Consider the following 11,257-nt stretch of genomic DNA (forward strand, 5'->3'; position numbering starts at 1 on the left):
AGGCTGAACAAAGCTAAAAGACCGAACGATCACTAACAAATGAAGGCCGAACACAGGCTAAACACAGGCCGAATAGTTAATGACCAAATGGTGTCGAACACAAGTCGAACACAATTACAGACCGAACGACTTTATAAAGAAGTCGAACGATATTGAGTCCAACAAACACTAGAATAAAATGTTAAGTGTTGGAAGGTATACGAGAAATAAGCCGAGCGGTGGAAATCTGTGGAGAGAAGAAGAAGGTAACCAAACGATGGAAGGCAGTAAGGAATCAAACCGAGTGGTGGAAAGCCATGGGAAAGACCAAGCGAAGTATGACCAAGACCGAGCAGAGGAGGGCATGACCTAGACCATGAAAGGCTTTCCGAGACCGAGCAGTTCGGACTGAGCGATGAAATGCAGTGAGGAATCAAATCGAACGTTTGAAAGCTATAAGTAACCAAGCCGAACGACAAAAGGGTATAAGGGCTTAGGCCAAACATAGTTGAAGACCGAACGGTAGAAGGTAGTAGGGCTCGAGCCAAACGGTGGAAGGAGGTGAAGAACTTGAACCAATCAGTTGAAGAGTAAATATTCTAATTATTCCAAGTCTCACAGATAATTGATTATCACTTACAATAATCGATTATTACTGGTAGTTTTAATATGTCTTTTTCAGTTTCTGACCCTGCACAAACCGTAGGCTATAAATAGTGTTTTACACAGCTCTTAGAAAGTAACTTTTCATTTTGAGAGTATTAGAGCAATGTGCCTAAGAGAAGCTCTCTAAGAGTGAAAGTTTAGAGCTAAGCCATTTGAGAATATAGTGTGATCTGAGGAAGTTCTCAAGTGTTAGTTCATTGCTCTTGTCAAGTCTTGTGAATAGGAGAAGTTCGCACTTTGAGTATCAAAGGTCGGAGCGGTTCTCTTCAAGTTGGTAGAGCTGTTGCTTCCGGTTTTTTTGTCGAAGGAAGCTCTTTCGGTTCGTTTGTCGAAGGAAGGTTCTTGCTGCATTCTTTCTGTTCGTTTATCGAAGGAAGGTGTTTTTGTTATTATTATTTTCATTCACTATATTGTAATTGTAAAACTGCTTTTAGTGAAAAAGGTTAATCACTATTCATAGTGATTAACGACTAGACGTAGAATCTTTTGATTCGAACCAGGATAAAAATCATTTGTGTGATTTTTCTACTCCCTACACTCTTTATATTTTCTGCTCATCAACTATTTGATAAAAAGTTTATAAGAAAATTAAAAGAACCATTTTTTAAATTGACCGAACAAGCTCCTTGCATTTAACAATCAATATCGTACTTTGTGTTTTAATATTTCCGCTACGCAAAATCGATACCGATTGACTCAACATTCCTATCTTAGGCTTTTCTACAATATTCTAAAATTTGTATTACATTTCAATACTTCTATGTTAGGATTTTCTATATTCTTCTAGAATTGTCTTACACTTTAATATTTTCAACCTTAAAGCAACAAATTTGTAGGTCTTTATCCATTGAACTTTTTCATTTCTATTCAATGTGGATTCACACTCACTTGAATTACTAACCATTGCAACAAGTGCAAAGACTTAAAAGGAAAGGAGTATTCTAAATTTCTTATACTAAATAGAAAGTTCATTACTTATATTTAGTGATAGGAGAAAGTTTTAACTATTAAGGGTGCTTATGTATTAGTTTGTGGTGATGGTTTGTATCCTGATATGATAGCTGGATAGTGTTAGACATCAGAAGGCAAAAAAAGAAGAAGGCAATGGTTGCAGTTGAAGAGTCTGTAAATGTTGTCAATAGTTTTCCTCATTCTATCCATTATTGGAATAACTGAAGATACTGATAACAATAAGAGATATGCTACGACCTGAAACCAAACAGGTTTCTAACATTTCATATCAAGCAAAAGACTACCGAGAAACTTATTTTTAATTCCAAAACAAAATCATATTATTATTATATTAAAAGCATCAATAACACTTAAGTTATCATTGGTTGCTTACAGAAGTAAGTTTAGAATTTTATTCCTTCCCAAAATGATAACACCAAACAGAAGTATCAAGTTTCCAATCCACACTTTTAATCATTACTTGCAAGTCTAACTCACTCTTCATTTTTTTGTGATTAATTAGTTTTTACGTATCTGAGTAGGAGACGTAACGAAATCACCCTCTCACACACTCACAATAAGCAAAAGAATAATGAAAGAATGAAATTGAACGAATGAATATGTTTTATTGATGGTAATTTCTGAATAAACAAAAGTAAACAATAATTGGGAGCATAACCTCCATCAATTATTCGGGAGCATAAATTTCCCGCTCCATCTTTTACTAAATATTTCCCTAGAATATATATGCATTTAATATAAATATCTCTATATTTAATATAAATATCCTCGGTATATTATCTTAGGATATATCCTTAATTATAAATATCTTATATTGAATCCCTAGGATATATATTTATTTACTCTAATTAAAAATATTCTCTCCTATTGTGGCTCCTTTTACTGTAATTAGCTCTCACCCCCCTAACCGCTGCGCAATTAAGATGGTGATTCTTCAATTGTTCGGCTCAGGTCCATCCCTGCTTCCTACCGTTCGGCCTGATCACTCCCCGTTTTACACCGTTTGGCTTGATCGCTGCCCTTTGTCCACCGTTCGGTCTAACCGTTCCCCCTTGTCCACTGTTCGACCTTACCTCTCAATGTTCTCCACCGTTCGACCTTTATGGTCAATAATGTTTGGCCTCACTTCCCTCCTACCTTTCTTCTCCTTCTCGTTATCTCCCGCCTTATACCCTAACATTAATATTTTGAAATTGTTCAATGAAGTTCGATTTCAACACTGATTCAGAGAACTGAATTTGGGTTTAGAAACAGAACTTCAATAAGTCTAACTCACTCTTCATTTTTGAGTGATTAATGTTGTGAAATTGTTCAGTTAAGTTCGATTTCAACACTGAATTTGGGTTTAAAACAGAACTTCAATAAAATGAATTTGATGGGAGAAGAAAGAATATCAAACCTGATCTCCAACAAAATCAATCAACTCAGCGGTTCTTGGGTGAATCATGTTTTTCCCGATGAAAATTCATAAACTTGACAAATCATTTAAACTCCAGTATAATTGCCACCGTCAGCAGGTATCTACAATCCAAAAATTCCAATTCAACTTCAAATACTATTTGTAAAAGAAAAAAAAATACTCAATTGATTAAATTCTATAATTACTTTTGCAATACTTACACGAAGCAAATAAAAAAAAGCTTGGTAAAATCAATTTATATACTTTACCCGAAGAAAATTTAGATTAGAAATACTTCTACAAAATAAACTATTAATTTCATTTAACATGTCTTGATTCTCAACAGTTGAATTTTTAATTATTATATCTGTGGTGAATTTTCAAGAGGCATCCGTCCATGACCCTTATCTTTGGAAACGACAAACCGGCAGGCTTTTCAACTAAGCATCTTCAATCTCAACCATTAGAACTTTTAATATATATCCAACGGTTTACCTTCGTGGGAGGTACGGACGGACAGTAGAAAGTTGCAATGAAAAGTGTTAAGTAAAGTGTCCTCCCATCAGTTCAACTCAACCAGAACCAGCCCAGTTTCTTGCAGCCAATTCCTTTCCTTTGCGTTTTTGTTTGCCACTCTGATCATCACTTGTTTTCTGTTGAGATCATGGCATTAGCTGTGGTAGGCGGTGCGCTCCTTTCTGCTTTCATTGACGTTGTTTTTGACAGGCTAGCCTCCCCTGAGGTTCTCAACTTTATCCGAGGAAAGAAACCTGACAAGTTGCTTCAAAAGGTGAAAACCCAGCTGATAGTTGTTAGAGTTGTGCTTGCGGATGCTGAGAATAGACAAATCACAGATCCCAATGTCAAAGAGTGGCTCGATCTTATCAGAGACGTTGTCTATGAAGTTGATGACTTACTTGATGAAGTTTCTACTAAAGCTGCAACTCAAAAGGAGGTAAGCAATGCATTTTCTCTCCTTTTCAAAACGAAGAAGGTGGTTAGCATTAGTAAGTTGGAAGACATAGTTGAAAGATTAGATGACATTCTAAAACAAAAAGAGAGTCTTGATTTGAAGGAGATTCCAGTGGAGAGCTACAGGCCATGGAAAGCTCAGCCAACATCTTTGGAAGATGGATATGCTATCTACGGTAGAGATAAAGATAAAGAGACCATAATGAAATTGGTGTTAGAGGATAACACCAATGGTGAAAAAGTGTCTATGATCCCTATTGTAGGCATGGGTGGGGTTGGAAAAACCACTTTGGCAAGATCTGTGTTCAACGATGACAAATTGAAGCAGCAGAACTTTGATTTAAAGGCATGGGTTTGTGTTTCTGATATATTTGATATTGTGAAGGTCACAAGAAGCATGATAGAGGAAATTACCCGAAAGCCTTGTAAATTGAGTGATCTAAATGCTCTTCAACTTGAGTTGATGGACAAACTGAAAGGTAAAAGATTATTGATTGTCTTGGATGATGTTTGGATCGAGGATTGTGACAATTGGAGGAGTCTTACAAAACCATTTCTAAGCGGGATTAGGGGCAGTAAAGTTTTGATCACAACCCGCAATGAAAATGTAGCTGCTGCAGTGCCTTTTCATAATGTTGAAGTGTATCATCTAAGCAAACTGTCAAATGAAGATTGTTGGTTGGTGTTTGCAAACCATGCATTTCCTCTCTCTGAAGCCAGTGAGACTAGAGGAACTCTAGAAAAGATTGGAAAGGAGATTGTTAAAAAGTGCAATGGGTTGCCGTTAGCGGCACAGTCACTTGGAGGAATGTTGAGAAGAAAGCAGACTATTAGGGATTGGAATAATGTACTTCAAAGTGACATTTGGGAACTTCCTGGAGGTCAGTGTGAAATTATTCCAGCACTCAGAATTAGTTATAATTATCTCCCTCCACATTTAAAACAGTGTTTTGTTTATTGCTCACTGTACCCCAAAGATTATGAATTTTTAAAAGATGAACTGATCCAGCTGTGGATGGCAGAAGATATTGTAAAACCACCAAAAAACGGAAAGACTTTAGAAGAAGTTGGTCACGAGTATTTTGATGATTTGGTTTCGAGATCCTTTTTTCAATGTACAAATCCTAAGGGTGGTTTCTTTGTAATGCATGACCTCATGCATGATCTAGCAGCATTCCTTGGCAGGGAATTCTATTTTAGAGCAGATGAACTTGGAAAAAAAACCAAAATCAATAGAAAAACTCGTCATTTGTCATTTACCAGATTCAGTGATCCAGTATCGGATATTGAAGTTTTTGACACAGTAAAATTTCCAAGAACTTTCTTGCTAATCAGTTTTAAAGATTCCCCATTCAACAACGAAACGGCACCGCGTATTATAGTGTCAAGGCTTAAGTACTTGAGAGTTTTATCGCTTTGCGACTTCCAAAGTCAACTTGCTCTGCCTGATTCAGTTGGTGAATTGATACATTTGCGTTATCTAAATCTCTCGTATACAAGTATAGAAACGCTGCCGGAGTCACTGTGTAATTTGTGCAATCTACAAACTTTGAAGCTGTCTTGTTGTTCAGAGCTGACTAAGTTGCCTAGTGCCATGCAAAATCTTGTAAACTTGCGTCATCTTGAAATTCATGCTACTTCCTTAAAAGAGATGCCTAAAAGAATGGGAAAACTAAATCAATTACAGAATTTGGACTTTTATATTGTGGGCAAGAATATAGAGAATAGCATCAAAGAACTGGGAGGACTTTCAAATCTTCGTGGTTCTTTTTCTATTAAGGCACTGGAGAACGTTACCAAAGGCGAAGAAGCATTAGAAGCCAGGATAATTGATAAGAATTATATTAACCATCTATCTTTGAAATGGTCTAGAGCTAACGACAGTAGCATTGACGTCCAAAATGAGTTAGATGTACTCAACAGGTTAGAACCGCACCAAGACTTGGAGTTGTTGTCAATAAATGGTTATAAAGGAAGCAGATTTCCGGAATGGGTGGGGAGTATTTCCTACCGCTACATGACATTTATAGGTTTATATAATTGTAAGAACTGTTGCATACTTCCTTCACTTGGGCAACTACCATCCCTCAAGGACCTCATTATTTCAGACATGAATTCCGTGAAGACCATCGACGCAGGTTTTTATAGGAAGGTAGATGGTTCATCTGTGATACCTTTTGCCTCCCTTGAATCTCTCCGCATTTCCCGTATGCCTTGTTGGGAGGAGTGGAATGCTTTTGATTCAGAAGCTTTTCCTGTGCTTAAGGATCTTTATATTACAGACTGCCACAACCTAAGGGGAGATTTGCCAAAACATCTACCTGCTCTGCAAACTCTCAGGATTAGAAATTGCGAGTTTCTTGCCTCTTCTGTCCCAATGGCTCCCTCCCTTCGAGAGTTAGACATACGTAACGGCAACAAAGTAGAGTTTCATGCGTTTCCTCTTTTGGTCGAAAGTATACATGTAGAAGGAGGTCCAGTGGTGGAGTCCATGATGGAGGCCATCACTATCATCCAACCTACTTGCCTCCATTCTTTATTCTTAATGAATTGTTCGTCACCCATATCTTTTCCAGGTGATCGTCTTACAGCATCGCTGAACAGTCTTCATATCAGTGGTTTAACCAAAATGAAATTTCCGATGCAACACAAACACGAATTACTGAAATCACTTTCAATAAATAATAGTTGTGATTCGCTCACGTCTCTTCCATTGGCTATCTTCCCAAATCTCACTAGTCTTCAAATCACAGACTGTGAAAATATGGAATCAGTTTTGGTCTCAGAGTCAGAGTTGTCGAAGAGTCTGAACTCTTTTGATATTGGTCACTGTCCCAACTTTGTATCATTCCCGGGAGAAGGATTGTGTATGCCCAATTTGACTCGTTTCTGTGTTTATAATTGTGACAAGTTGAAATCGTTGCCCGATCAGATGGGAACTTTTCTCCCAAAGATAGAATATCTTGGCATATCCAACTGTCATCAAATTGAGTCATTCCCTGGAGGAGGTATGCCACCTAACTTGAGAACAGTTTCTATAAAAGATTGTGTGAAACTACTGAGCAACCCAGCATGGGAATGCATGGACATGGTTACCTCTGTCGATGTGTGGGGTCCATGTGATGGCATCAAATCCTTCCCAAAGGACAGTTTGCTGCCTCCCTCCCTTATACATCTTGATCTATGTGATTTGTCTAGTCTGGAAACGTTGGATTGCCAGGGCCTTCTCCATCTCACATCACTCCAAGAATTAAACATTCAAAGGTGTCAAAAGCTGGAGAACATTGCGGGAGAAAAGCTGCCTCTCTCTCTAATAAAATTAATCATATATCAATGTCCCTTGCTGAAACAACGATGCCACAAAAAGGACCGTCAAATTTGGCCTAAAATCTGTCATGTCCGTGGGATAAAGATTGACGGTAGATGGATTTAATGAGAAGGTAATTCTCCTTCGTTCACTTACATCATCAACCTCTAACCATGAAAAACTATTTTTGTCTGTGTTATGTTTCATTTCTTGTCTTTCTCCTTTCAAATTTAACTTAATTAATATTGCATTCAACAAGTCTTAAATATAAGTTAATTGTTCAGTTTCATACTTGACTGGAATTGCAAGTGTAAACGAAACCTAACATTTTTTATATATGTTATTTACCGTGACCATTCATGTCAATTTCCTGAGTAATGGTCTTTTAATTTTCTTAACAGTTTTTCTGTGTGGTCAGTGTCAAGATTCTGCTTATTACTGTGGTGAATATGGAAGACAGATAATTTCCACTGAAATTTCATTTAGAGGGGTAGATTGAAGTAATGTTATCCATTCATGTTTTCTAAACACATGTTTATAATTGTTTTATATAAAATCAATCAAACAGCTGGTTGAGGTCAATTAAATTAATGACAAGGGTGGTATTTGTTTTTCAGACAAGCTGGATTGGTTTGGAGAAACTGCACATGTCCATTGTAATGTAGTGCCCTCTAGGAGGTCATCACTTTTGTGTTTGACTGATTTGGGTTGAATGCATCTGAAAGCTATATCCCAGCATGCAGAGGTTGAATTTCTCATACTGCTTATTATGCATTTGAAAAGCTGAATATTGACTGTATATGTTGAAAGGAGTGAATCTCATCTCATAACCACTTTTCTGCACTCACTCCAATGCACTGAATGAGAAAGAACTGGAAGAAAGGATATCATCCATTCAAAGCTTTTGATGCAAAAGATCAGAGTAGTGGCGTGGTTTCATCAGTGGTAAATGGTTCCACTGGGTCCGCAGAGATCAAATATGAATAAGAGAAGCTTCAGAACCTATGGATTGAGTTCTGGCAAGTAAATTCTATCTTTAACGCCAATTCAGATGACATATTTATGGAAGTCAAATAAAATTTTAGGATGAAATTCAAGCTCAGTTTAAATGACTGCCATGAATTTCTTTTCTTTTCATACTTTTGAAATGTCATAAATTCATAATATTCTCATTTCTTTTCTTTACTTTTCAAGATGCATACTTGTAACCTGCTAAACAGTTCAACCTTGCATAATTTTTTCATAGCAGAATAGTAAGCATCAAGTAGTGTGCTGAGCTTCATATTACTTTCGAGAAAAGTGTAAGTAAAAGCTCATATTTTCATGTGCACAAAGCTGAGCCTCATGGCCAAATGGCCGAGGAAGTGAGGGAAAGTTCTGAAATTTCGAAGTGCTTCAAATATCTTATATGGGAAAAGGGGAAAAAGAGAATAACTCGGGAGAATAAGATTGATCAATTAAAACATGCACTTTTGGCATAACCGTTTTACATGGAGAAAAATTAAAAGAGCAAATAAGCAAGATTCTTTCCCTGTCATGTCTTCATAACAGAATTTCCCCCTGGAACCAGGATATGTCACAACAAAATCAGAAAAACGTTGAAGCAAATGTGATGCTCTCTGGGGCCTTTTTTTATGTGTTGTGACCTCAACTGAGTCTTGTGGGGTCCCTTCAATTGTTTCAGTGATTACACCAACAGAGTCCATAGTATTAGTGAGAGCTATTGAGTTACCAATCCTAACCGATTTCATCAGAGTTCATGAAGTTAATTGACAAGCAAAATTTAAACTTCACTCAGAATCCTTCATTATATATAATATGGGTTCTATTAAAGGAAGTCATTCTAATTTGAATGACTTGTTACATAAGTGCACTAAATATTTCTCAAATTCTTTTATTCACCTCTCACCCATTTCCTGTCCCAAGAATTATTTGCAAATTTTATGTTTTCTTATTGAAATTGAATTCAATGTTATATATGAAAAATGTAGAGTTCGATATTGATACTCTGCCTTTTTAACAAAAGTTGTTTTTGTGGATGTTCTTTAAAGGAATTTTTATGAAGACAAAATGTTGAAAGGTCCTACATTTATAAGTTTGATGTATAACATAAAATGCTCAAGACTTGTGTTTATCCAACAAAGTATATTTATTGTTTGTGCAAATAAAATTTTATTAGACGAAATGTGTACAAGCAAAAATTTATTAAACGAAGAGCATAAGTAAAGCGCGTGCATCCATTAGATAAGCCACGTAACAAATATAAAGAATTAATTTTAAATGGAATGTTATTATATCATTAGCTTAGCACTTTATATAACTAATATAAATAAATAAAAAATTCATTGAGATTTGTTATATGCTAACAACATTTTCTTTTTTATTGGCAATAAAAAATATATTAATAGAACAAATATGGTATTTCAGTCAAAAACGTTTATAGGCATAATATAGAAAAATTTAAAAAGCACTAAAATATAATTTCTACCCTTCGAAACATTAATAAAATCACAAATTTTGTTATATATTTAGAAATCATAGAAGTTACTTCTCTTCTCTTTTATTGATTTGTTAGTGTTAGATATATTATTTTTATTTTTTATCTTTAGTTAGTTTGTATATTATTTCTTATTTGTATTTTGGACTTTCTTGTATTATAAATATACCTTAAGTGTATATTCAACACAAGAAGATTAATATTATATATAATTTTTCACTATATTCAACAGTTAGCAACAAAAAAATATTGTTATATAAATGAAATATAAGCTTGATTCTCACACATTTGGATATTTTCAATTCAGTTTCTATTAAATTTTTGGGTTAAATATTTTTTTAATCTCTAAACTTGGTTATGAAATTGGAATCACTACTACAAAAAAGTGTATGGATAACACTTATTTTTATCATAGATAACGCTTTTTAAGCGCTATCTATGCGTGCACTATCTATTAATAGAGAGTGTTTTTTAAGCGTTATCTATTCGTGTAGCACTTCTTCAAGAAAGTGCTATCTATTGGTGGCTAACAATAGATAACACTTCTTTAAAGAAGCACTATCTATTGGTTCAAATTTAAAAAAATAATAATTATTTTTAGAATAAAATATAAAATATTGTTTCTATTATGTACAAATCCACACTATATATTGGTTCTATTGTATACAAAAAAAATATAAAATATTGAGAAAAATATGACAAATGTTTCAAAAAGAATATTCATTAATATAAATAAAAATTGTTGGTATACTAATATTTCAAAATTTAATCGTTAAGTCGTTTAGTACGTGTCATGACATAACATTGCTTTATAAGATAATATATACAACCATAACATATATATCATATCAGTACTTATAAGCATGTACATCACCCTAACATAACTTATAAGCATGTACTAATTACATCTAAACACCAATTTTCTGTAACTTCAATGATTTGACTTTCATGATATTGTTGACATCTACAACTAGAAAAATACTGCAAGAAAGAAAAATAATATAGAATTAGTTAATTAAATATTACTACAAATTAATTATATGACGATAAAGATAACTTACATCAGTTGGAATTGTTCCTTCTTCACAGTATGTAATAATTTCCTTCATATATTGACACACATAATACCCACAATCATTGTCGTTGGGTTGTCTTGGGCACTAGAATTCCAAAATTAAAAAACATTTTTATAATTTGAACATAAAAAGAACCAAAACTCTAGTATACTCCAAACAGATTCAGTGCATGATAACAAATAACTATATACCATATACAAGTTTAAACTCTTAATAATAAGTTATGGTTTCATAACAACCATATACTCCTCCAACCAGTTTCACAATAATACATGTTATTTAACTTACCATTACCATGCAACAAGAAAATAAGTCTTCAACCATTTAAGAATACAAGTTATTTATCTAACCAGTACAATACTGGCAGCCATAACATGAACTAAAGGTCA

The 11,257-nt window shown here is 34.6% G+C and overlaps 1 protein-coding gene across 2 annotated transcripts; it reads left to right on the plus strand.

Annotated features, from left to right (window-relative positions):
* Positions 1–3,515: 3,515 nt before the first annotated feature.
* On the plus strand, positions 3,516–8,397 carry LOC108347629 (putative disease resistance protein At3g14460). Of its 2 annotated transcripts, XM_052868581.1 has the most exons (3): positions 3,516–3,971; positions 4,092–7,428; positions 7,913–8,397. In XM_052868581.1, exons 1-2 carry the CDS (start codon positions 3,681–3,683, stop codon positions 7,419–7,421), a joined length of 3,621 nt encoding a protein of 1,206 aa, XP_052724541.1. In that variant the 5' UTR covers positions 3,516–3,680; the 3' UTR covers positions 7,422–7,428; positions 7,913–8,397. The 2 variants fall into 2 exon arrangements, with proteins under 2 accessions (XP_052724541.1, XP_017442496.1); XM_017587007.2 differs by having other exon boundaries at positions 3,516–7,428.
* The last annotated feature ends 2,860 nt before the right edge of the window (positions 8,398–11,257 follow it).

This window comes from Vigna angularis, chromosome 9 (assembly GCF_016808095.1).
Source record: "Vigna angularis cultivar LongXiaoDou No.4 chromosome 9, ASM1680809v1, whole genome shotgun sequence".
Lineage (NCBI taxonomy): Eukaryota > Viridiplantae > Streptophyta > Magnoliopsida > Fabales > Fabaceae > Vigna > Vigna angularis.